This window comes from Esox lucius, chromosome 11 (genome assembly GCF_011004845.1).
Source record: "Esox lucius isolate fEsoLuc1 chromosome 11, fEsoLuc1.pri, whole genome shotgun sequence".
NCBI lineage: Eukaryota > Metazoa > Chordata > Actinopteri > Esociformes > Esocidae > Esox > Esox lucius.
Window position 1 is genome coordinate 30292717 of NC_047579.1, and position 27784 is coordinate 30320500.

General features: G+C 42.5%; 1 protein-coding gene and 1 long non-coding RNA gene across 4 annotated transcripts; one reads left to right on the plus strand and one right to left on the minus strand.

The window, feature by feature from the left end:
* On the minus strand, positions 1 to 27629 carry LOC105013065 (coiled-coil and C2 domain-containing protein 1A). 3 transcript variants are annotated; one of them, XM_010874337.3, is made up of 13 exons: positions 20742 to 21137; positions 9238 to 9313; positions 8617 to 8801; positions 8428 to 8538; positions 8231 to 8289; positions 7972 to 8088; positions 5869 to 5942; positions 5401 to 5459; positions 4340 to 4391; positions 4130 to 4229; positions 3859 to 3949; positions 2187 to 2374; positions 1 to 132 (listed from the first exon to the last, which is right to left on the minus strand). In XM_010874337.3, exons 1-13 carry the CDS (start codon positions 20742 to 20744, stop codon positions 108 to 110), a joined length of 1140 nt encoding a protein of 379 aa, XP_010872639.1. In that variant the 5' UTR covers positions 20745 to 21137; the 3' UTR covers positions 1 to 107. The 3 variants fall into 3 exon arrangements, with proteins under 3 accessions (XP_010872639.1, XP_034151108.1, XP_034151109.1); XM_034295217.1 differs by lacking the exons at positions 5401 to 5459; positions 20742 to 21137 and adding exons at positions 9836 to 9958; positions 25146 to 25227 and having other exon boundaries at positions 4130 to 4391; XM_034295218.1 differs by lacking the exons at positions 5401 to 5459; positions 20742 to 21137 and adding an exon at positions 27222 to 27629 and having other exon boundaries at positions 4130 to 4391.
* LOC109616228 lies at positions 21099 to 22764 on the plus strand. The gene is made up of 3 exons (XR_002197347.2): positions 21099 to 21457; positions 21935 to 22011; positions 22470 to 22764. It is a non-coding gene; the product is annotated as an uncharacterized LOC109616228 (long non-coding RNA).
* Positions 27630 to 27784: the final 155 nt, after the last annotated feature.

Here is a 27784-nt window from a genome sequence, read left to right on the forward strand (position 1 = left end):
ATCCCTCAGCTGTCTTTTTGTCACTACTTCCTGACATTTCTGAGCCTGTGGTTGATCTGTATAAGAGCGACCAGGGAAGTTTTTCTTCATGTTGGTCTCTGCTGCTGTCAGAGGACACTGCAGACTGAAGAACTGCAAGACAGAATAGAGGAAAGCACACACACACATACACGCATGCACACACACGCATACAGGTATTTGCATTTATAAAGGATGAACTTAACCATTTTCTGTCACAAATATTGAATACAATTATATCTGAACTATATATGCCAATTGTGCATGTGGTTGGTCCTTCAGTACGTATTTTGTTTTGCCAAAACATTATAAGTGAAGTATTATTGAACCCCAATTCAAAACACAGGCCTTTATGTGTGGGAATCAAGATGTATTTTCTCCTGACCTGAGGCACGTGGACATTATGGAAGCACAACCGATGCACGCATACATACTGATTCTGATTGTTTTCAAGATATTGGCTAATCATTTCTCAAAACTCTTAACAGAATAAATGCTCAGTGGTTATCAGGCTGATTATGTAGACTACAGTATTAGAGGAGACTAATGAATGTGGGCCTATAGACTTATTTAACCAGGACTGCAACAGACACAAAACCTTCTGGCTCTATTTTAACATATCCATTAAAAATAGGTGTTTTGTCTGAGCGAGGCAGCTAATCCAAATTGCTGCCAGGTTATTGCTGAAAAGGAGAATTTGATCTCAGTCAACTTACCTGGTAAAATTAAAAAAAATGTGGAATAAATCGATTTCTAGAAACAACAAGACCTACAAATGTACAAATCCCAAGCCCCATATTAAGGAAAACATAGAAGCAACAAAAAATTTATTACCTGCAAAATACATCTAAATAAAATGACTAGACATCTCTCCTTTATTTACCTTAAAATGATACACTGGTCTCCTCAGTCCTTAATTATAAGGAAAGGATTCAGTGTTTCAGGAGTGCCCACTTAAAAAAAAAAATTGTCGGAAGTTGGCTTGCATTCTGGTGAACATACTGTCCAGAAGCGTGTTTTGTATGGTTTTGGAGGCGCCTTTACTTCATACACTGTTGTGTCAGAAATGTGATGAACCAGCCTGGAAACGGACGCATGAGTATTTTGCCCCCACACAGTGAGAAGAATGGTTCATGTGGCAAAACAATCACCAAGGCTGTCATTTGGGAAGGGTTGCAAGAAAAAAGCCTCTGCTGTCACTTAGACTCAAATGTAGCTTTTTGGCAACCAACACCAAAGGTGGATTAGGTATAAAATGGATACATGGCAACATGGACTCAATTGGTCCTGCCATACTAGGGTCAGTATGAATTATATGCTGAGGTATCCTTTTGGATTCAAGGAATGCCCTCTGTAATTTTAACCTTAGGAGGACATTTGGAACACAGCTCAGGACTACCTGGCCTGACAACACCTAGATGGTTGTGTTGAAGAACTCGTTTCTGATTGATGATTCCCTATGCGGTTGGTCCTCCGTGTGCTACCAAAGCGTGGACTCTACAAGACCTGTGAAGCTGTCCTGTGGTATGTTACCAAGGCATTAGCAGCAGATCCCTCAAGACCTGTAATTGTGAGGGGGAGCCACCTCGGATCGGACTTGTTGGTCCAGCACATACTACCACAGTTGTTCAAACGGATTGAGATCTGGGTAATTTGGAGACCAGGGCAACACCTCGAACTTGGACCTCTGTCGGTAGGTACTCACCAATGTTGACCGGGAACAACCCACAAGCCTTGCTGTTTCAGAGATGCTCTGAAAATCTGAGTCCAAGTCAAGGCAGATGTGATTAGAAGTCAGGAGTTCTAAGCAACGCAATAAAAAGTAAAGAACACAACAAAGGTAAATAGGCTCTATTTCACAAATAATTGTGAAGGTGTTTCCATGTGTTGACATCCCCACTAAACCCATAGTGCCAAGTGACAGAAAAGGAAATGGAAATAGGCTACCGGCCGCTCTAAAACTATTATATGTTTCTGTGGCAATTTTTCTCTCAAAATGTAACCTACTGAAGGATCAACCACAGAAAAGAGGCACTGTAATTGTCTTCAACATTCACATTTATAAAGTGCTTGTTAAAGTGCTTGTTTCATCTATATAACAGAAAGTGATATAACAGTACGATTCATTAGCCTAACACACATACACACACACACAGACACCCACTGACCTGGAAGTGAGCTTCTTCACAGGCACATTTTGTGGTGTATGTTTCTTGACAGCCATGGTGGGCAAGCTGAGGGGGTCCATTGTGAGCCAATTTTCTGACAGTATGTCAAATTGAGGCCCCCCCAGGGGCTCCCTGATCTTCACCTGAACCTCCAGATGGGCCCTTGTAACCTCACGCCTATTCATCACCTGGGTACATATGTGCTTGCATGTGTGCTATACATACAATGACTCAAGTCATGTACAAGACACATGCTGCAAAAATACAACCATACACAATTACACATACACTACGGTTCAAAGATTTGGGGTCACTTAGAAATGTCCTTGTTTTCCAAGGAAACACACATGAAACGTATGGTGGTGGGTAAGCTGTAGTGTTGGGAGCGGTAAGATTTGTACAGGGTAAAAGGGATCTTGAAGAAGGAAGGCTATCACTCCATTTTGCAACGCCATGCCATACCCTGTGGAAGGTGCTCGATTGGAACCAATTTCATTACAACTTAACTACCACCAAAGCACCCCCAGACCATCACATTGCCTTCACCATCCATGACAGATGGCATCAAGCAGTCCTCCAGCATCTTTTCATTTGGTCTGCGTCTCACGAATATCCTTTTTTGTGATCCAAATATATAGACCAAACATTGATATTTCTGTCCATAATGCTTTTTTTTCCAAACTTCCTCTGTCCAGTTTCTGTGTTCTTTTGCCCATCTTAATCTTTTCTTTTTATTGGCCATTCTGAGATATGGCTTTCTTTGCAACTCTGCCTAGAAGGCCAGCATCCTGGAGTCACCTCTTGACCGTTGACGTTGAGACTGGTGTTTGGTTGGTATCTAGTGTAGTTGTCCTCTGGCTCAGTTGTGCAACCGGGGCCTCCCACTCCTCTTTCTATTCTGGTTTGAGCCAGTTTGCGCTGTTCGAATAAAGGGAGTAGTACAGAGCGTTGTACGAGATCTTCAGTTTCTTGGAATAGCCTTTATTTCTCAGAAAAAGAATAGACTAATGAGTTTCGGAAGAAAGTTCTTTGCAAATGGCCATTTTGAGTCTGTAATCCAGTGGTGTCAAACCGGTTCCACGGAGGGTGTAGTGTCTGCAGATGTTTACTCTCACCTTGTACTTGATTGACTTATTAGGTCACTAATTGGTTAGTTTCTCCCCTCACCTGGTTGTTCTTAGGTCTGAAATGGGCAACAATTTATTGGAAAAACCTGCAGACACTCGGCCCTCCATGGAATTGGTTTGACACCCCTGCTGTAATCAAACCCATAATTGCTGATGCACCAGATACTCAACTAGTCTAAAGAAGGCCAGTTTTATTTCTTCTTTAATCAGGACAACAGTTTTCAGCTGTTCTAACATACTTGCAAAAGGGGTTTCTAATGATCAATGAGCCTTTTAAAATTATAAACATGGATTAGCAAACACAACATGCCATTGGAACACAGGACTGATGGTTGCTGATATTGGGCCTCTGTACGCTTATACAGATATTCAATTTAAAATCTGCCAATGATTTACAACATTAACAATGTCTACTCTGTATTTCTGATCAATTTGATGTTATTTTAATGAACAAAAAAACTTCTTTCGAAAACAAGGACATTCCTAAGTGACCCCAAACCTTTGAACGGTAGTGTGCGTCCACACACTTTGTGTTGTCATTTCACCTCAATTAGCTGTCTGCTCTCACACTGCCTCTCCAGAGAGTCCAGCTTCATGACAGCACTCCCAATCACCTTGTCGGTCTTAAACAGTCCACTGCAAAGAGAGAGTAAGATAGACAGGGAGAAACCAGAGTAAGCGGGACAGAGACAAAGACAAGGAAAGACACAGAGACAATGATTCAACAATATTATAATATCACATAAAGGGAAGATAGCTACTGACACACAAGATCAAAATGATACCATGCAGTCACAGAGAGATGAACGAACTCACCCTTTTTGAACAACCTCAAACTTGATGCCTTTAGACTGGATTACTCTCTTAAAGCCACGATGACCCCGCTTGATGTACAGCTTAAAATGTTCATTGAACTCTGGGTGGGGGTGGATATTGAATAAAAAGTAATGACAGATTGATAGAAGGTTAAGGAGGCCTTTGTGTGAGATTGGGTTAGAGTGTTTCTGTAGTGTTGGGAGCAGGCACCTGGACAGGTAGTCCTTCTCACAGAGCGGGTTTGGTCCCTCTGAGCTTCCTCCTGGTCATAGGGATATAGGAAACAGATCTTATCTACCTCATCTACTTTAAAGAACAAAACTAATACAGTTATTTTGTCCGACAACTCTGCTGTAGCATTCAGGAGTAGCTTGCCAAAAACTATTTGTCTAGCCAACAGATGTGGTGAGCACAGAGATAATGGTACAATGTTACATTGTTTGGTTGTCTGGCTGCTAATGTGAGCTGAGATGATCTGATGACTGAGTTTAAAGGGATACTGTCAAGTTATTGAGTTAAATAATGTTGTTTCACATGCTGATGCTAACTACAGCAAGCAGAATTACTTGAAGTCTCATTTCCATTCATTGCGCCAATGCTAATTAGCAATTAGCATTGGCTAGTTAGCAACCTCTGCACACAGACACATAAAATGGGATCCACCTGATCCACTCCTTCTGAGTCTGGGAAAAATAGAAAAAGTGCTTTGTAGCCAAAATCTCAAATATATGCCTTTAATGAAAGAATAGTCATAATTAGTTTTTTTACCAATGTAAAACTCTGAAATATTGTATTAATGTGACTAAATTATTGTAATTAATTTATTCACATTCATTAATGTAATTAATTGATTCACACTGCTAATTAAAGTGATAAGCATTGCAGTAATAACGACTACCGACTTCACAAATAATTTCAATGCATTATTTCATTATGCTTTTAATGTTGTTCATTGTTTATTATAACAGTAACTGAAAATTGCTTTATTTTTATAATCAAGCTAAAACCAAACCAACATCAAAAAGCCCTAATCACGCAACACAACTCAAAAGTAGCGTTAGCAGCCCTCAGGTAGCCAGATCAATGACAGATTGCCCAGTCTGGAACTCCATAGATATTAGGCAATCCTCCACCCACACGCAAATTGGGAAAAAAGGTCTTTGTACAGCTATATTAAACTCAGTCAATGTATCTGCTAAGCCGATAATGAAAAAAGAGTATCTAAAGAATTTGTGCAGTATGTTCATGTAAATGTGTTAGTTTTGTCTTACCAAACTAGGACAGGGAAATTCAAAGCGTACACTTGTGTCCATGTCATCAGACGAGAGTCCTAATAGAAAAAGTCAGTGCTTGTTAATTTCTGTTTATGAGACAACTTGGGATACAACGTGGCTCTCCCCAGGATGTCCTTTTTAAACAGGGCACTGATGAGTTAGGTAGAGGGAGACACAGACAGGGGCTGTTTCACCGTTTCAACTCACAGATTTTGGTAGTTTTTGAACACCTGTAAATGCTATAATGAACCTTAAATGACCTAAATCAAGTTAAATGGAGGTCATTTATATGGTGGCTGTGACACTATGTACAGATTGTGTCACAGCCAGTTCACAGCAAGTGTAGCTGTGTAGCCAGTTCACACACAACGTAGCGAGGCGTTGACTCTGTTCCACACAACGTAGCGGGGCGAGCAGTGACCCTGTTCCATTCTTTGGGGAGTAACCTAAACAACATTTTCCTACCTGTAGGGACTGGAAGGTTGATGCCCTTCACTATGGTCAACACCATGTCACTTCCACTAAGTGAAGGCACGATCCTATTGGACAGAAACAGACTGGATCACATGCTGCATGTGTGTGTCTGGGTATATCACATTGTGATGAGCAATTTTCTTTGTATCAAGACAAAACATAAGAAAAACGGGGCCATATATGGTCACAGGAAGACTTCATATTTAAGTGCATGCAGCTAGCCTACTTGTCGTTTACATTTTATTGTTCATTCATAAACCAATAAATCATTGTAAGGTTTATGCTTGATCATGTTTGGAGTTATATACATATTTGAATTGTGTTTTTCACTGGGTCCTGATTTGGTCCTTAAAAATATCTTTAAGAAAAAAGATTTTTCTTAAAGATATTTTCATACACAGTCCCTCAAGAAGCCACACTCTATCCAAAATAAACCCTGTCTATTTGTCTATTTTTAATCACATCAGCATTATGACGTCATGGAGATGGCCAGAAGTACCATCTAGCCAGAATCTTCTTCCAGACACTTCATACATTAAAAGGGCGTTATTCTGATTCGCACAGTTACAGCGTTACTTTGAACATAAAAGTGTGGAAATATAATTTACAAAAATTAAAATACATTGTCTGCATTTGGCCTTCAAATAGTCGTCCTAATTTCTGCCAGAGCTAGGAATGGTATGTGAAGCCAGACAGACCTATTTCCAGTTCCAGGAAGCATGTATCCATGACAGACAGATGGCTGAATTGGCAGGTCTAAAATGATGCATTGACAGTTGGCCTATTGTTATCATCCATCCTGGTAATGTTTTACTGACAATCCAATCCAATGCTCTCAAAGCTGATAAATCAGCTAGATCTCACGGTTTCATGACAAAATGACGAATAAACTGCTATTTTGGACTGTTCTACATTCCATGTGGTTACAGGTTTCAATGGGGTTGAAACAGTACAACTTAGCAGTTTAGTGTAGGTAATAATTCTTGTTATTATCCGTGAGCAGGATTTACATTACATTTTATTGAGTTACAGTTCACATAACAAAATCAGTGAATTTAAATAAATAAATTAGCCCCTAATCTATGGAGTTAAATATGCTTTACGGGCGTATAGGAACATCTCTGCTGTCTTTTATTTCAGGTCACGAAACAGGCGACCAACACTTTACATTTTCATTAATATATTTGTTCAGTATAATAGCAACAGTGAAATGTTTGTTATTACACAGAATGATGACACACATCAAACCATGTGTGGGCAATTGTAATCTTATCAATGCTTTGTTTACAGGCTCTGTTCATAGCCTCTGCTTTGTCAGCTGCTCTGTTGCTGCCTTCTCCCAATGACATGCTTCATCTAATCCTCAGTTATCACCGCGCTATGTGCATGCCTGATATGGCCTACTTTAAGTTACCAGGCATGCGCATGGCTCTGGCTCGTGGACTTCTAAAGGCATGTTTGAACCATAAAACTATGACATACATAGATATAGTTAGGCTGTTTCAGCTATCGTTATGCACAATGTCCCTACTATACTAGAGTTACAGATTAATGTGCTTTGTTTTTGCAATCTGAGCTGCTACGCCTCAGTCCGACCTGGAGGGAGCGCCGGTGTCAAGCTTTCTCCCGTGGGGTTGCAACAAACCCTGAGACTGGACCCTCATATCTGTATCACAGAACCACCTCTAAGGAACCACAGAACTGGTAACTCATGTAACTTATGATTTTAACATAGCCCACCGGTTTCCAGCTGTGTTTTCTGACCCGCTGAATGTTTAGACAGGTTACTGAATGAACGGTCTTCACCCGGCACAGCCAGAAGAGGACTGGTAAACCCTCAGAGCCTGGCTCTGCTTCTAGTTTTCTTCCTGGTTTTCAATCACTGTAGTGAGTTCTTTCTAGCCAATTAGCTTCAATTTTATTGCTAGCCTTTTGGGGTTTTAGGTATCTGAACAAGAAGTTTTTGACAACTGATATTTATAAAGGGCTTAATAAAATAGATTTGATTTGTTGATTGTTGGAACAAGCCTGCGTTTGTGGAAGGTGTGTTCATGTTTGTAACATTTGGTAACTTTTAGTGTTTTTGTAGGATACCTGTAAGCTTTGAAGGTGCGTTCCTCTGTGTGGTATGGGGGTAACAGGTGTCCTTTCCTCTGTGCCTCTTTCACGACCTCTATGTGTATCCTACACTCCTCCGCCAGGGACTCAAACCTGTCATAAAAACAGTCTACAATCACAGTGTCATTCTCCATTGAACCAGTCATTAAGCAGCATGTGTCCATCAATGAGATGTTTGGTATCTGTTATGGTTCTACTATAAAGAGGAAGGGAAAATGTCCAGCCCAGCACTGACCTAGCTGTCTCAGTGAGCTCCCCCATGTGACTAAACTGTTGGCCCAAATATAGACACCTCTGATAAAGGGAGGAGAAGGGAAAACATTAGAGTACTGTACTAACCTATGTAATGAAGCATGTAATAACCATGTAATAACATGGGTAATAAAGCATGTAATAACAGGGTAATACAGGTGTAGTGACCGGTGCAGTAACCTGTTGTTGCTGTGTGAGGATCTCTATCATGTGGCAGTACTGATCGGTGCCTCCAGGTGGCATTGGGAGGGGGTGGGAGTGGACTGATGCCTTGTCCTCTGCAGGAGGCACCTATAATGACAACACTCAGTGGAGGATGTACAAACACAGTCTAGACTCAAAGTGGACAAGAGTGGAGAGGATAAAGACCATTATCATGCCATCTGGAGATTCATTCTCACTGGGAGGACAAGTCACGTGACTGGGGCCGGCTTCTGTCTTTGTCTGTTGTTGGAGCTGATCGTCATGGAGAGGAGGCGATGCACTGGACTGATTGGACAATGACCAGTCAAACTCTGCGTCAGCATCTAAAGGGATAAGAGGGCAGAGAGAGGCTGGGGAGAGAGAGATATTGAGAGAGAGAGATCAGAACGGATATGAGCCCCTGATGATTAGTGTGCAACTTCCTTTCTCTCTGCTATTAGCCTGATCCCATTACAGAGTTCAACTACTCAGAAAAAAAAATTAGGCGAGGGGGAAAAAAACTGAATAACTAAAGAGGGTTGAAAAAGTAGAAATGATCCAGTCTTTAGATCCTGGTATTACTATTTCAAATATGCGCTTTGCTTTGAAACCCTTTCCCAATCCTTGAATTAATGACCAGACACCGAATAGTTCATACAAATACTTCAAACCATATTGAGGTATTACACACAGAAGTTATGACATGGTAATACTGGAGAAAACATTTCTTTGATAGAGCTGTAATCTGTGCTCTCCAGCACAACGGAAGGTTCGTGTTTCCTCTGTGGTGTAATAAGGACGACTCACCAGGTGGGAAAGGTAGGGCGCTGTTGTCCATAGTCTCTCCCCTCTCAGGTGCCTTTTCAACCATCATGTCTAATTTCTGAGAGAAGATGGGAGGGTGACATGGAGGGAGAGAGAAAACTTATGAGCGGTGAGAAGAGACTGGGGAGGGAGGAGGGGGAGGGAGGAGGGGAGGAAGGAGGGGGAGGGAGGGAGGAGGGGGACACCATTAAGTTGACTTATAACCCTCATTATTGACTCTATTATTTTGCATGCTGCTGAGGCCATCTATCAGACTGACTGTGGTGTACACATACACACACACACACCAAGCAAACACAAACACACACACACACACACACACATGCACACACACACACTGTCCTGCGGAGAGGGACGTGTACACTCGATGACCCAGCAGAATGCGCGGCTGTGACCCAGATTCCTGATTTTTTTGGATGGGCACAGGACTGCCAGTAAAGATGTTCAACTTAATTTGGCTCTGCTAGGCAGAGCCGTGTTTGCCAAGTGGCAGGTTGGTAGCAAGCTGGTGGCATCTGATCTGTGTGTGTACATTTGTGTGTGTGTGTATGTGAAGATGCAAGTGCACGTGTGGTTCTACCTTGGCTGTGAAATAGTAACGTCTGGCTAGCCCCTTGTCTCCAGCCCATTTGGCCTGGATTGCTGTACTCTCTCTGTCTGCTCAGGATCAAGCTCTGAGGCTCTGGATGAACACAAACACACACTGACAGAAACACACACAAATCTACATCATCTGCACAGCAAAACTGTAGCAGCCAGCATCCGTCCCTGATCCAAAGTCAGCCACACAATGGCGTCCAGTATGTCCTGCGTCATATCCTTCATAATCTCCTCATTAAAGTCTAGAAGGAAACCATAATTCTGTGCTTTAAGCAGCAAGAATGTCTTCACACCTCACAAACTACACTGTCAGTAAGTCCTGTAGCACACACTAGTGAGCCCGAGCCCAGATCAATAGGTAATTCACTCTCAGTGTGCGGAAAAATACATAGTGATAAATCAGAGCAGACTGAGAGGCAGATCACATTGTGAAAGACACGCTTATAAATCTCATTATGGGAAGGCCGCACTTTAATATACGTAATTGATCATAAAGAACTGACTGTCAAGACGCAATTAATACTCAGGTTTAGGTTTTAAAGGGAAAGGGGATACTTGTCAGCTTGCTAACACAAGGTCCCACCATGTCCCACCATTTAACCCAACCACACCACATTGGAGAGGTGCGAGCGGCTGCCAAAATGAGCCCACTGGGAACCCATAACTCGATCAGGTCAGAGCGACAGCTTTGTTTTCACAATACTGGCTCACGGAATCCATCCAGCATCCTTTTGGGTATTAATAGGATGCTCTGTTCACGGGTCCATCTGCAGTTGAGTGGAACAGAGAGGTGCTAATAACAAGTGTGTACCAGATTTTTCCACGGCCACCATAAGCTGTTGGTACCTGGAAGCAATGTGTTTTTTGGGATACAGTATCTTCAAAATAAATAATTTTCCCCTGACAACCAGGTATTTTAATAGCACTCAGGCTTTTCTTTTACGCAATGCCATCTGTAGTCTTTTGTGGCTCCTAAGCATCGGGTTGACGCCTCCTTTTGCAATGTTAATGGTCTCTTAATTTTTTCCGGAGCTGTATATTTCCTGTAATAAACAAATGCATGGACTTAGCATAATCGCAAACTTAATAGCTTTAATTAACGTAAAAAAGCTAATCTAACATGAAACAATACTTAAAAGAGTGAAGATGTTGATTAAACAGTTGACAAGCAGCTTGTAATACAAGGATTGTGGGTTTTATTTCCAAGGGGGGGTCAGTATGACAATGTATTAAAATATATATTCACTTACTAAGTTGCTACGCTAATAGATGTAAATTACAATATTTACTCTGGTTGTGATTGGGTGACTGAATACTGCTTGGCTGGGTGTATGAATGGAGTGGGCTCAAGTGCATTGTCATTGGTTGAGGCAATGGCTGCAATATAACCCGGCCCCTCACCAGCGATTGGTGCTAAGTCTTGATGGACAGTGTTGATGCAGCCAGTGGCTACAGGTGGTGGGATTTCCTCCTCATCGACTGGTTCATCCTGGCGTATGGTTATGTTGAATCATAGGCATTCAGTTCACTTAACGTGATTACTTTTTATAGATTTATTGGTGAAAAAATAAATACAGGAAAAACATAGAAACCACAAGAATCCACAGTATAGGTTTTGAGGCTTAGCTGTGCTGCTGGTTGAAGTGTGGCTGCGAGGGCATATTGATAAGGCATATTGATGAGCATTGCCAATTGGCTTTGTCAGCAGTGGCCACGGATATTCACATCCTTGCACTATATAAAAATGATTTCCTATTTCATAAAAATTAAGTAGAACATTAATTACATTTATGCTTCCACACATAATAAATGATATTTTCAAATTGTTGAGAAAAAACTATTCTTATTTAAACGTGTGTTTTTTATTGTAATTCATAAAATAAACATCAATGGCATGGACAAAATGATTGTCACTGAATTCCATGGCAAAACAGTAAAGTGACCCTACAGCATTATCAACCCTGACAGAGGTACAAGTAGCAGAATGACTTTTTGAGAGAAAAAAAAAAAAAAAAAAACATTTAAAATTCTCTTGAATGTACCAATACTTTAGTCCTGGCCATTTTATGTTTTTTTTTAACATTAAAATGCAAAATTTAAGTTTTGAGTCCTTTCCTGGTCATTTGTAGTTGTGTAAAAAATCATAGAACCTATGAACACAAAATATTCTTTATGAAATGTGGAATTATTGAAATCTATATCAAGGGTGTGAATATTTCTGGCTGCAACTGCATGTGGGTAGTGCTGATTCAAACACAGTTTGAATGACATTATTTACATGAGGCTAAATTAATAACTGCATGATTCTCCAGTCCATGATAACCACAATGTCTTTTATTGATCAGGCATTGACTATACACCTAAAGGTTTAAGTTAAAATGTTACAAAAACAGTACGAGTGCAAACATTTATCTACACTGAACAAAATTATAAACGCAACACTTTGCCCCCATTTATCATGAACTGTACTCAAAGATCTAAGACTTTCTCTATGTACACAAAAGGCCTATTTCTCTCAAATATTGTTCACAAATCTGTCTAAATCTGTGTTAGTTAGCACTTCTCCTTTGCCAAGATAATCCATCCACCTCACAGGAGTGGCATATCAAGATGCTGATTAGACAGCATGATTATTGCACAGGTGTGCCTTAGGCTGGCCACAATAAAAGGCCACTCTAAAATATCCAGTTTCACTGTATTGGGGGGGTCCGGGGGCATCCGAAAACCAGTCAGTATCTGATGTGACCACCATTTGCCCCACGCAGTGCAACACATCTCCTTCGCAAAGAGTTGATCAGGTTATTGATTGTGGCCTGTGGAATGTTGGTACACCCCTCTTCAATGTCTGTGCGAAGTTGCTGGATATTGGCAGGACCTGGAACACGCTGTCGTATACGCTGATGGGTGACATGTCCAGTGAGTATGCTGGCCATGCAAGAACTGGAATGTTTTCAGCTTCCAGGAATTGTGTACAGATCCTTGCAACATGGGGCCGTGCATGAGGTGATGGTCATGGATGAATGGCACAACAATGGGCCTCAGGATCTCGTCACAGTATCTCTGTGCATTCAAAATGCCATCAATAAAATGCACCTGTGTTTGTTGTCCATAACACGCGCCTGCCCATACCATAACCCCATCGCCACCGTGGGCCACTCGATCCACAACGTTGACATCAACAAACCGCTCACCCACACAACGCCATTCGCTGTCTGCCATCTGCCCTGTACAGCGAAAACCGGGATTCATCCGTGAAGGGAACACCTCTCCAAAGTGCCAGACAACATCGAATGTGAGCATTTGGCCCACTCAAGTCGGTTACGATGACGAACTGCAGTCAGGTCGAGACCCCGATGAGGACAACAAGCATGCAGATGAGCTTCCCTGAGACGGTTTCTGACAGTTTGTGCAGAAATTCTTTGGTTATGCAAAACGATTGCTGGTCTCAGACGATCTTGGAGGTGATAATGCTGGATGTGGAGGTCCTGGGCTGGTGTGGTTACACATGGTCTGCGGTTGTGAGGCTGGTTGGATGTACTGCCAAATTCTCTGGAATGCCTTTGGAGGCGGCTTATGGTAGAGAAATGAACATTAAATTCACTGGCAAAAGCTCTGGTGGAAATTCCTGCAGTCAGCATGCCAATTGCACGCTCAAAACTTGCGACATCTGTGGCATTGTGCTGTGTGATGGAACTGCACATTTAGAGTGGCCTTTGCACATTTTAGAGTGGCCTTTTAGAGTGGCCTTTTATAGACAGCATGATAATTGCACACCTGTGCAATAATCATGCTGTCTAATCAGCATCTTGATATGCCACACCTGTGAGGTGGATGGATTATCTCAGCAAAGGAGTAGTGCTCACTAACACATATTTGAACAATATTTGAGAGAAATAGGCCTTTTGTGTACATAGAGAAAGTCTTAGATCTTTGAGTTCAGCTCATGATCATGGGGGGCAAAAACAAAAGTGTTGCGTTTATAATTTTGTTCAGTGTATGTACAGTGGGGAGAAAAATTATTTGATAACCTGCCGATTTTGCAGGTTTTCCTACTTACAAAGCATGTAGAGGTCTGTAATTTTTATCATAGGTACACTTCAACTGTGAGTGATGGAATCACACTGTATTTATTGCATGACATAAGTATTTGATCACCTACCAACCAGTAATAATTCCACCTCTCACAGACCTGTTAGTTTTTATTTAAGAAGCACTCTTGTTCTCCACTCATTACCTGTATTAACTGCACCTGTTTGAACTCGTTACCTGTATAAAAGACACCTGTCCACACACTCAATTAAACAGACTCCAACCTCTCCACAATGGCCAAGACCAGAGAGCTGTGTAAGGACACCAGGGATAAAATTGTAGACCTGCACAAGGCTGGGATGGGCTACAGGACAATAGGTGAGAAGGCAACAACTGTTGGCGCAATTATTAGAAAATGTAAGAAATTCAAGATGACGGTCAATCTCCCTCGGTCTGGGGCTCCATGCAAGATGACGGTTAATCTCCTTTGGTCTGGGGCTCCATGCAAGATCTCACCTCATGGGGCATCAATGATCATGAGAACGGTGAGGGATCAGCCCAGAACTACAAGGCAGGACCTGGTCAATGACCTGAAGAGAGCTGGGACCACAGTCTCAAAGAAAACCATTAGTAACACACTACGCCGTCATGGATTAAAATCCTGCAGCGCACGCAAGGTCCCCCTGCTCAAGCCAGCGTATGTCCAGGCCTGTCTGAAGTTTGCCAATGATCATCTGGATGATCCAGAGGAGGAATGGGAGAAGGTCATGTGGTCTGATGAGACAAAAATAGAGCTTTTTGGTCTAAACTCCACTCGCCGTGTTTGGAGGAAGAAGAAGGATGAGTACAACCAAAAGAACACCATCCCAACCATGAAGCATGGAGGTTGAAACATCATTCTTTGGGGATGCTTTTCTGCAAAGGGGACAGGACGACTGCACCGTATTGAGGGGAGGATGGATGGGGCCATGTATTGTGAGATCTTGGCCAACAACCTCCTTCCCTCAGTAAGAGCTTTGAAGATGGGTTGTGGCTGGGTCTTCCAGCATGACAACGACCCGAAGTACACAGCCAGGGCAACTAAGGAGTGGTAAGAAGCATCTCAAAGTCCTGGAGTGGCCTAGCCAGTCTCCAGACCTGTACCCAATCAAAAATCTTTAGAGGAAGTCCATATTGCCCAGCGACAGCCCCGAAACCTGAAGGATCTGGAGAAGGTCTGTATGGAGGAGTGGGCCAAAATCCCTGTGTGCAAACCTGGTCAAGAACTACAGGAAACGTATGATCTCTGTAATTGCAAAAAAAAGTTTCTGTACCAAATATTGAGTTCTGCTTTTCTGATGTATCAAATACTTATGTCATGCAATAAAATGCAAATTAATTACATAAAAATTATACAATGTGAGTCCATCACTCACAGTTGAAGAGTACCTATGATAAAATGTACAGACTTCTACATGCTTTGTAAGTGGGAAAACCTGCAAAATCAGCAGTGTATCAAATACTTGTTCTCCCCACTGTACCAACTCAATTCATCCACTCGCCTCACTTTGGGCAGGTTCACCTAATCAGACAGTTTATTACGCACTGCATTTGCCCCTCCCTTACATGCCTGTACACCCTTCACGAAAATGGATTGTTCCTACAGGCACTGAGTCATGTGGCCATAGCTTGTTATATAACCAAGGCAGACAGGCATGGAGGCCTTCGGATGCTACTTGATGAATCTTGTTCCCAGACACTTCCATTCAAATTCACTGAAGGTCTGGTGGAATAATCTGCCAAACTTGGCCTTTCATCAGCCAATAAGTATGATGTGAGAAAATCCCGGCACAACAGGCAATGGCTTAATTGGCTAAGTCTACCAACCAATCATCTCCCACAAAACCTTCCTTCTCATGTCCAAGCACCAATCACTGCATTGTAAAATTGTTGAAGTACCGCTGGGTGCGCCGCTCAGCTGAGCTGTCTTGATAGATATTGCACTGACTCCAGGCAGGACAGGTTCTTGCTTCATTACAGCTTGTTCACTGTAATTAGGTTACCACAGTAGTTCACAAATTGAAGCAATAACCACGTTAGCGTCTCTTCTGCATTATAATACACTGGATGCAATGGACAAGTGTTTCTATACATGATCAACCGTGGGAAACACCGCTCCATTTCAATTTTTGATTCACTCTGAAATCAAGAAGCTGCTTTATTGGACATTCACCATCACTGGACAACTGAGGAGTGGAAAACAATGAATCAGCGAATGCCGGGTGAGGTCCGGGGACGGTGCCAGTGGCCAGACCTCAACCCAGAAGAGAAAAGGAAGGGTTGAAACGGACTGTTCACGGCATGAATTCATTCCTGTCAAATCTGCAGCACTGCGTGACGCAACCGTGTCCGCGTGTACCCAGATCTCAGTGGAACAAATCTGACTCCATGTAGAATCCACTGCCAAAACAATTCAGGCTGTTCTGAACAGGGATGCACCGATAAGACAATTCTTGGCCAAAATCGTATTCATATTCATGTTTTGACATTTCATTGTCTACCCTGACATGAATGAAATAAGAAAAATGTAGCTTCTGATGATGCTTCTTATTTTAACAAATGCAAATTCATACAAAAGTTATTGTTATATAAATTTTTATGACAAAATACTTCAAAAAATAAGTCTGATAATGAATGGAAAATTTATGAATTACATGATAAAAAATACAAATTTATTTTATGTAATTGTACATTATACAATGCCTGAATATATAAATGTGGTAAATAAGGTATTATACCAACAAAACTGCAATAGTGAAAAACTAATAAGAATAAAACTATAGGACAAATGTCTTGACTTGAGAAAAAAAAATACTAATAATTACAAAACACTACTGGACACCAATATGTTCAGACTAAAGCATAACTGGCTGAAATAATCAGCCAAATTTAAAGCATTCCGCCATACCGATATCTGACCAATATATCGGTAGATCCCAAGTTTTGAAGCAAAGGCGTCCAACTTGATAACAGATGAGTGTACCTAATAAACTGGCAACTAGGTTTATGTTCTGTAATCTAGTGTGGTGTCTGTCTGCAATTCACACTTCCCAGTCTGGATGGCTACAGTTATCAGAACTTTTTTTTCTGCTAATACATGCATTTGTTCTCTGAGTCACCTTGCAGCTGTCTGTAAAAAATAACCGATGACCTCAGTGTGAACCAGCAGGAATTTACTATTAGTTGATGCGTCACCTCATCTGAGCACCAAATGGACAGTGGAACCCGGCCAAAGTCTACTCTGAAGAACCTGTGTTCTCTTTTGCTCTGTCTAAAACTATAATGCAACGAGGAAGAAATTTACTCCAGATGAATTTATAAATCCTGTCAAAGAGGTCGGGCTCCAGAGGAAGGGCACCAATAGGACAAAAACGCAGGAGAGAACAATGGATCGCTCAGTACACTTGCAACCATTCATCCATTATCTCCTTTAATTCTGTGAACGTCAATGGACGATTTGCATTCAAAATAATACGATCTGACATTGCATAGATCTCTAGTTAGGATACAGCACTTCTTTAAAGATGTCATCCCCCTGACTGTGACTATGGTTATGCCTCTTCTGATCGAGGATGCTTCAACCAACCTTTCTCTTCATGTGTGCGACCTAACCACCAACTCTATATCCTCTTTAAGTTCACTTCGTTGCTCTCCTCTTTCTGTCTCCTCTTCACTGGAATGCGGCATATGTTAACACTGATGTAAAACACCCTGGGCACCAAAGCTTGGTACAACACTGACCTTAAATACACTTTCAGCGATAAAGGTGGAGGCTCAATTACAATGTAAAAATGCAAGACGGCTGCTTTGCCTTCAATTCAAAGAGAGGTGCTTATCAGAAAGCAGGATATACATTGACAAAATAAAGCTGCAGCTAAAATTAGTTGTGTTTTTTTGTCCTTCGCTATGGAATAGCCACGTAACAAAGGCCTTTTCTGCCCCCTTCTGTTCCCTACCTCCATACCATGAAAGAGAGGGTGTTGGATTTTTCAAACAAAGGACTGTGGTCGGCTGAGTGATGGGCATTTCAGTCTCATAGTATTTCTTTAAGACTAACACGTACTGTGATTGGGTCGCACCCTTACAGTTTTTTCACCTGAACATTGATTACAGGCTCCTCCCCCTCCAAGTCAACCTGAAAGATGGCTGGATGAACAGAAATGATGGATGGCGAGGAAGAGGGGGTTGGTATTGGTATAAGATCAAAAAACAAAATGACATAACAACGGTCAATGGAAACCAAAATCACCAACTGACTGGGAGCTGGATTCAAACTTATAAAATAAAAAAACGATTGAAATCATTGGCAGTTCCAACTTGCGTGAATTTCCTCACGGCAACTCATATTGTGACTCAGTAATGTGTATAGCCCCCATGTGCCTGTATGCACTCCCGACAATGTCTGGGCATGCTCCTGATGAGACGGCAGATGGTGTCCTGGGGGATCTCCTCCCAGACCTGGATTCAGGGCATCAGTGAGCTCCTGGACAGTCTGCGGCGCAACTTGGCAGCGCCGAATGCACCGATACATAACGTCCCAGAGGTTCTCCATTGGATTCAGGTCTGGGGAACATGAGGCCCAGTCAATGGCATCAATGCCTTCATCCTCCAGGAATTGCCTACACACACTGGCCACATGAAGCCAAGCATTGTCCTGCACCAGGAGGAACCCAGGGCCCAATGGTACCTGAGTAAGGTCTGACGATGGGTCTGAGGATTTCAGCTCGGTACCTAACAGCAGTCAGGGTACCATTGGCTAGCACGTGGAGGTCTGTGTGACGCTCCAAGGATATGCCTTCCCAGACAATCACTGACCCACCGACAAACCGGTCATGCTGGATGATGTTGCAGGCAGCATAACGTTCACCATGGCGTCTCCAGACTCTTTCACGTCTGTCACATGTGCTCACTGTGAACCTGCTCTCATCTGTGAAGAAAATGGGGCACCAATGGATCATGGAGTCTGGTTCTGACAGTTTGTCTACACCAGTAGCCCACTGGAGGTCATTTTGTAGGGCTCTGGCAGTGCTCCTCCTGTTCCTCCTCGCACAAAGGAGCAGATACCAGCCCTGCTGCTTAGATTATGCCTTTCTACGACCCTGTCCAGCTCTACTCTTCTAACGGCCCGTCTCCTGGTATCTCTTGAGACTGTCCTGGGAGATACAGCAAACCTTCTTGCAAGTAAGTGGGATTGAAACCCATACTGCAGCGGTATTTGTGCACTGGAGGTGTTCTGGACCACTAGACCACCATAGGCCACACCCTTTTGCTAATTTGCGATATTACAACAGACAGAATATTCTATGATAGTATTTTTATTAACTACTCGCTCGTTGTAGGGGGCGGCTGTGCTAGTGTAAGACCATGCTCGGTTAGAATGGATGGAGGTAGCCCAAAATCACTGGTATTATCACTTGGGATTACCAATTCATCCTGGGTTAGGGTAAATTTGGGTAATCAGACAGAAAACACTTTTACTGAGAGGAAACCGCTGTGACATGAGATGGTGGGGTGGTACTGGCAAACTCATACACACAGTGCTGTCACACCAGGGGGAAAAGGGGTAATAAGTATATCTACTAATAACTCATCTCTACAGCACGGTTTATAATTAGGTGTAGCCTGGCCTGGGGGCGTGAAGGTGACCAGTAGGCTTGATACTGTCCACCTTTGCTGTCTTGCCAGGTGGGCTCTCGTCGCCACTGGGATGCCCTCCCTCCAATGCCTTTCGGGGGAAGAGTCACTGGCTTGTTGTTGACTCTCTGTTGTGCACTTGTGCAATTGGGCTGTACGCCGCTAGCAATACTCGGCCCTCATTCAGGGGGGTTGCGGTTGGTGGGTGTCCCTTTGGTTGATGCCTGGCAATGTGGGTGGATTGATTTCCTGCCTGTTGGGCCCTGTCCGGGGCCGCCCCGGGTAGGGCCACAGTGTCACCGGACCCCCCCCCGTCTCAGTTCCAAGGTGTTATGCTGCTATATTATTGTACTGGGGGATATGAGGAATGCACTACTAACTTTTCTCAGTCTCCTCCGGTTTAAAATTTTAGGAGGAGATGAGGTCCTGGTCCACACCTGCAGATTACCTGGTTTGGGGGGCCCGTTGCTGTCCCTGTCCTTGTCCACCCGGTCATACTTCTGACCTAGTCTAAAATCAAATAGACTCTGGATATAGCCCAGAGAAATGTATTTATTATTCCAATTGGACTCTTAATATCTCACCCGGCACAGTCAGATGAGGACTGGTCACCCCTCTGAGCCTGGGTCCTCTCTAGATTTCTTCTTAAAATTCGACCTTCTTAGGGAGTTTTTCCTAGCCACTGAAATTCAACACTACTGTTGTTTGCTCCTTGGGGTTTAAGGCCGGGTGTCTCTGTAAAGCACTTTGTGACAACTGCTTTATAAATTAATTTGATTGATTGATTGATTGATGGGTCCCACTAGAAGTTACTGTAGTCTTTTTTTCTGACTTGCTATTTTGCAACCGTTTGTATTTACATTGTAGCAATTTCGAGATCGACTTCGTAAATAGGAGCAGGAACACATTCTCCATGTAGTCTGTTGCCTCTATTTAACTCACAGACGTCAAGAACGCTCCAATAGGACACGCAAGAGCACCACGAGGCAAAGCAACGTATTTTAATAACTACTGTACTTGATAGAATTATTGTGTTACCTAGCCAGGTAACACAATATCAGCTATCACCTTTATCAAACACCATGAATACTTGATATTATTGTTATGCTTATGTCTCTGCTCTTGTCAATCATTTGCAACGAATATATTTTTGTGACAATTCGTGAAAAAAAACACAACATTACCATTTCGTAGTCAGGGAGAGTTGAAGGAAAATCGGAAATTACTTCCTGCTTCTCAATGTTTCCAAGGGTAACGCATGCCACCAATCAGACAGACTTCTGAAATGAGCCTGTTCTTGCCTCTGCGTTGAAGCGTCTGTCGAATCAACTGTGCAAATCATTATTTTAACACAAATGTATACTATCATCCTGCTACGAACTTTTTTTCTGAATGATTGGAATGAGTGAGGAAGTTATAAACAGAACCAAAGCCAATCACCTGCGTAAAAAAAAACGAACGCGGAATGAGGTAGAAACAGGTCAGAACCTGTTTTATTAGCAATGATAAATGACGTGGTAGACCTAGGAAGACAACTTGGACAAGACCAACAGATCAAGAAAATTCTAAGGTAGTTAGGATTTTATGTCAGTCACCACCAGTAGAACTACAGAAGCTACACTCGGTTACCCTAAAAAAGATGGCCTTCCTAAAAAATAAAGTGTAGTTCTGAAAAAAGGATATGACAAAGACTAACATGTACCAGAGTGATGGCAATATCAACGAGCATGCAAGTCAGGTGCTGAAGACAAATTGAAGGCAAAAAATCCCTAAAACAAGCAGGATTTGAAGACAGCTGCAGTGCAGGCCTGACAGAGCATCGCCAGGAAGGTACCCAACGTTTGATGTCTATGGCTCGCAGACATCAGGCAGTCATTACATGCAAATGTTGAAGGCATATGTAAGTACTATAACATGAAAACTACACTGTACGTAATGTTACTCTGTCCAAATACTTACATAAAAATAAAGGGACTATGTACAAAACGTGCTGTCATTTCTTAATGGTAATCCAATATTGATAAAAAATACACTCACACTAAAGATGATATACTGCACGTTAACCCAATTGTCATAGTATCATATCAAATCCAAATCAGAGTCAATAAAAGTGTATCTCCAATAATAAGATTGTACCAATAAAAAAATGAAATCACAATATTCGTAAAAACATATCCCAGTACCTTAGTGTTCGTAACCATGTCATTAAATATGTACTCATCAATTGAGGTAAAGAGGCTTTTGAATTGCTATCCTTTCACTCGTATAACAAATCTTCAATGTAGACTAAATTCCTTTTTTTGGAATGAAAGGCACATTCAATGCCAGTCTCACACTTTGGCACTCACAGCATCCTTACGTTGTGTTTTCCATCTAGAGGAGCCCCAGCACGCCGGCGGGGAACCTGCAGACTAGGGATGGCCAATGCACTCTTCATCATCTCAGCTGACGAGGGTAATAGCCTTTCGGCCACTTTCTCTCTCTCTCATGTTCTCTCACTGTCTCATTCTCTTATCCCTCGTCTGGCCCATGAGCAGTATTTTCATGTAATCTAACTAAAGTGGCAATTCCAAACCAAGCGTCATCGCTTTTACTTTTGTTGAGTGACATAGAATAGAGCTTCTTCACTGTGCACACTATTAGGATATGTATGATATCATGGATATGTATGTCAATGGGCTACCTGCATTTCACTGGTCTTAGGATGCTTGTTAAGGTCAATGGCATTATGAATGTTACCCAGTACCAATTCTTGCACGGCAAAGATGCACAGAGAACTGAATATAAGGGGGACAATAATTTCACTTCATTTTTTGTGGAAATACATTTATAAGTAGAGAAATTTGTAATTTTGGTTGATTTTATTGTTTTTTTCTAAGGTACGTATGCTAACAACTGATTTTCATTTACAGCAATGACCTGGAAGCAATTTGGTTTCACCTTGTTGGCCCAGGGAATAGAATCAGCCGCTTTTGGTTTACTGGTCCTATTCTTGACCACTTGGCTACCCTGCTGCCCCATGTGTGGGACGGAATTGGCATGTCTGACCTGGGAGGAGCAAAACTCTGTGTATGCTAAAAACATACTCTTAGCTTCCTTCTCCTTGCAGATCAGCACAACTGAGAGAGAGGAAGTTACTCCAGACGATTTAGATACACTCTGGACTAGGTTAGATAATTCATGATTTGAAAAAGCTCTATTAAAATGTTATTCCCACAATAAAAAAATGGAGAGTGTGTCAGACTGACCGGTATGTCTTGTTTTGTTGAGTTGGGGAGGCTTCTGTGCAGTAGCCAAATTGCATAACAGCTATTTAAAGGGACATTACCACAGTGACATAACCTACTGGGCCATCTTTCAGACTGGATTTTAAACTGGTGTCCTGATATTCTGTGGTCTGTAAAGATCCCGTGACACTAATGGTAAAAGTCTGGGTGTTAACCATGGTGTCATGGTCAAATTTCTAATCTGGCCTTCTTACAAACATGTACCTAATCAACCCCAATTTCTAATTGGGTCATTCATCGCATCTCCTCCTCCTCATGTCACTATTCCCATTGGTGTAAATGACAATGTGTTCATTTAATTTACCTGGTATAAAATTGGTGAACAAATAAAAGAAAATATCCTGGGACTTGAAGTAGTCACCCCTATCAGAAAATCTCAGGCTTTAAGTTGTGGAAAATAAAAACCTTGACTGTATTTTAGGTTTGCAATAGGTTTGAAAGTTTATTACTTTCTGTTGTAGCAAACTGGCTTAAAACGGCATCCTATTTTTGACCAATGAGTGCTTTAGTCAACGTAGCATTGAATCCTGCAGCTGGTTCCTACATGTCAAATAATGCAGAGTGTGCACTTCACAACTTTCATTTAATGTGGCAGGGTTCAGACGCAATCTGAGGGCGACAGATTGCATCTTTGAGCCGTCCCAGACGTCCCAATATTTGCCAACGTGTTTGATTTTATCAACAGAATTAGCATCTCTATTGTAGTATGAGATGTGCAATTGCCAGTGAGACCTCTTCTGAGAAAAACCTTCCCTCATGGGATGCCGTACAGTCATATATGTACCTATAACTCATACAATACTAGTCTCTGAGGCAGGACAAATAATTTTCATTACTAAAGATATATCAGTATATTTCAGATATCTCATCTCTGTATGGCATGCATGAATGTCTGACCCAAAACATTTATGTGCCAAGCACAGAGCAAAAGCTCATTCTAGCTTGTCAACAATCTAGGATTTTGAAAATCTTGTAGTACCACCAACTTAAGAGCTCTTGTTTGTGACAAAGCACTGACCTTGTTTGTGTTGGCTGTCAATGTAACCAATCTCAGTTTTACTTCCTCCTATCACATTTAAAGGAGTGTCTGACATCCCTTCATCAAATCCCTTCATCCCTGGTTTTCCAGGGCTGCACTGTTAAATCTTTTTACTTAAATTTGGCTAATTGTTCACAACTGGTTTACCACCAACAATAATCATCAAATGATAAATCTGGTGTAACACTGATGTGTTTGCCCAGCTTGTTTGTGTGGAAATACTGTAAAATCAAGACATTTCAATGAAATACAACACGTGCATTCTCAGGTTGTACGTAGGTTGTTTATTGATTACTCACTTCTTTGACAAATCACCACTTTAATACAGGCATTCATTCATTCATCTATCTGACTGACAGACAGACCCAGAAAGCAGACATTAAGGATGTTTCGTCCATGAAAGATTAGGTCAGACTTTGCCACGGTTGCCATTCATCGTCGGCGAGTCAACGCATCGAAACCCACCGACAGCGATGAATGTGAACCGGGACCGCACTCTATGAGAGTGGATGATGCGATAGGACCTTTTCCTTAAGACATCGTAGCAACATCACAGCTTACTGAAGAACATTGTTTGGCATCCATCTTGGTAAGGGCTACTTCATGCACTCTAAACTAGATGATGTGTGAATCATCTAGTTTATCATCTGGTTTGTGTGCCGGTGTGTATCCACGCATTTGTGCGGGTGTTTTAGTGTGAGTGTCTGTGAAAGCAGTTAACTCAAGACTCAGGGTACACTCAACACTCGATGGTTTGTCTAAGTCAGAAACTCACCGACAGCGTTGAATGTTCACCGCATCTCAAAGACCAGGCAGAGATTGGCTAACAGACTTTCCCAGAATGGGTTGCAATTTTGCTACAAGTTACATATATACAGACACAATTTGGTTTAGGTTAAGGTTGTAATGACTGCACACCTTACTATCAAAACCGTTGTTCTACTTTTTGGTTTTACCTTCTCTGTTGCAAACCTGGAACCTGGTTAGAAAATATTACACTCACATATAAATGGGTATGTAAATGAATTGTTTAAAAAAGATCCCAATGCAATATAATGGTACATAATGTTCAGTTCTAATACACTAGCAATCCTGACTTAATAAACCTGTACACATAAGCATTTATCAAAAGGCGACTAAATCAAGCAAGTGAGAAAATTGCAATTGAACACACATAACAATGACAAAGTCACATGTAAAAAGACCCCAAAAAATTATGATTCGCCATCTATTGCACAAATATATGACTTGATTCCATTTACCTTATGTTTTGGGTTTATAGGAGTGTCCTGTTCAGTATTTGGTTCAGAGCCAACAAGACGAGCAGGAGAGAGGGAACCGTAGGTCTTGTCCAGTGTTTGGTCAGAGCCGGTGTTTGGAGCTTACTCTGCAAGGGATGCATAGCATAGCCACTGTGGGGTCGATCATCTGATTGTGGGGGAGGGGAGAGCGAGTCAAGGGTGAGCGGGAATGTTAAGGGGGGTCGACGGTTAGCGAGAAAGAGAAAGAGGGGGAAGGAGAGAAGGAATGGAAGGAAGGAGAGAAGGTGGAGGGAGAGCGAGGGTGGGGGACTGTCTGGGCACAGGGGTGTTGATCGATTCCAGGCTTGGCGTTTCCAGACAGGCTGAATGGTAAAGGTCAGAGGTCACCGGATCTCGTTTCCTATGAAAGCGAGGATGTCTGTGTGTGTGTGCATATCTCAGTGTGTGCGTGCGTGCGTGCGTGTGTGAGAGAGAGAATCTGTGCAGTTTGTCTATGTGTCTGTCTGTCTGCTCTCTCTACTCCTGCACTGGGGCTGGGCTGCTCACATAACAAGATCACATGGACATACCGCCAGCAACAAACATCTAAATGGATACTAACACACACACGGCTGCATACATTTACATACACTGCTGCACTCTAGACATTTATTACCTATTTAGAACTACCCCAAATATATTTTGTATCAGCACATAGACACACACATGCACTTATTTGTATGGACGTGTGTTCATATGAACAGTCTTATATGTTTTATATATGTACACACACACACACACACACACACAGCAGACAGGGAGAGCCTGCTAATTAAGTCGACACAGACGGTGATGGAGATTTTTAACACCCCACTGTTAGTAAAACTCTCCAGTAAAGGTAACCAAAATAAACATTTAACACCACTGACCCTCTCACACACACACAGTAACATACTCACTGGTGGCAAACACACACACACACATGACACAGCACACAGACAGCTAAAGAAGGGAGAAAGTGTTTCATTCTGCCTTAGCGTAATATTGTCGAACTGTTACGTCCATGTCAGTGAATTTGTGTGTGACGTCTCTGTGTGAGTGTGCGTGCGAGCGAATTTCTGTGAATAGGAACCACAGGCCTTGATAATCATTGTAAATCGCAGCATTGTGGCGGCTGGAGCATGAAGTGCGGAAGGGTGGGGGAGGGTCTGAGAGGAAGGATAGGGCCATGACCAACCCCCCGACCCCCTTCCCCCCTCCCACCTGGGACTTGAACCCATGACCCTGCGGTGAATGAGTTCAAGGCAGCCACTGCCATTAGAGTGAGCTGTGCGTGGGTGTGTGTCTGAGTTTCTGTTGCCTAATTCCATAGTCTCTATATATGTAGTCTCAATATTTGTTTGTGTATGTACCTGCATTCATTCCTGAAATTGAATTATTAGTATTTGGAATTTGCTGCTAGTGTGTGTGTGTTATTAGTAAGTAAAGAGGAATTGCATTAAAGTATTGATCCAGTCTGGGGCAGGTAGACACAGACTCAGTTACCCAGACGAGGGGGGAAGGGCCATCACTATTTCCATTACCCCTGACATCTTCATCAATAACCCTCACAAAGACACACACACACACACACACACAAGCGCGCGCTCATTAATGTATTGTGCCTAACACTCTGAAACAGACGCACACTGAGCGGCATGGATTCAATGAGTACTATCGCACAGATATTGGTACAATGACAACATGCACAGTCACAATGACTATCAGACGATCATATAGCATAGCACACTCTGGGGTATGAATGAAAAGAATGAGCCACAAACGAATTCAGGGACTGTAAACCCATTCACCATGAATACATGAACCAGCTGAACCGTGCATTCATGTAGAGTCCTACAAACAGCCCATGACACATTTGTCACACCATATTTCTGTCTGCTTAAGAACCTCTCCCGTACAATGAAGGGCACTCAGATGTGAGGTCTGGGAAAGTGCTACGTCCTTAGTAAATACAGAGATAGACAGCCCTCCAAGCAGTACACCAAAAAGGTGAAGGACTGAATGATTTGAAATGAATTGCAGTCAAAAAGCACTTACCCTCTATACTCCTGTGTCCAGCCCACGATGCATACAGACAAGACACTCCGTCTCTCTCCTCCTCTCTCTGCCCCCTCTGTACGCCAAGCCCTGTTTCTCCCTCTCTTCTGCATTCCTCTATCTCTGTCTATCCCTCCCTTTCCCCCCCTTCTCCTTTGCATCCTCTATTCTTCCTGTTTGGGAACTCTGCCCTCTCTCTATTCTCATCTTTCACTCATCCGTCTCCTCCTTCAACTCCCCGGAGCCTCTCCCTGCTTAGCCCTTCCTTCCCTCCCCGGTCTATCACACTCGTCTCCGTCTCCACGGTGTCTTCTTGCTGCCGTGAACTTAACTGCAGACTGTCTGGTGTTTCCGTGCCTGTGTGTATGAGGTGGAGAGTGAGAGAGAGCGGGGTGCAAACCAGGGCATGCAGCCTGTGTCAGTTTGAATGAAAATTGTGCACGCTCCGCTTCTCCCTCCCTCCCTCCCCTCTCCCGCCCTCCCCCCTCCTCGCCCCTCCTCCACCTTGTCTCTCCTCTTGTGTGCGTATGCGTACTCTCTCTCACCTTCAGAAATGTTCACAC

Coding starts and splice junctions, on each gene's coding strand:
- LOC105013065 (XM_034295218.1), bottom strand. CDS start 9,304: ATGATGGTTGAAAAGGCACCTGAGAGGGGAGAGACTATGGACAACAGC. Junction 8,802..9,237: donor CGCCCTACCTTTCCCACCTG/GTGAGTCGTCCT, acceptor CTCTCTCCCCAG/CCTCTCTCTGCCCTCTTATC. Junction 8,290..8,427: donor TCCTCACACAGCAACAACAG/GTTACTGCACCG, acceptor TCCCTTTATCAG/AGGTGTCTATATTTGGGCCA.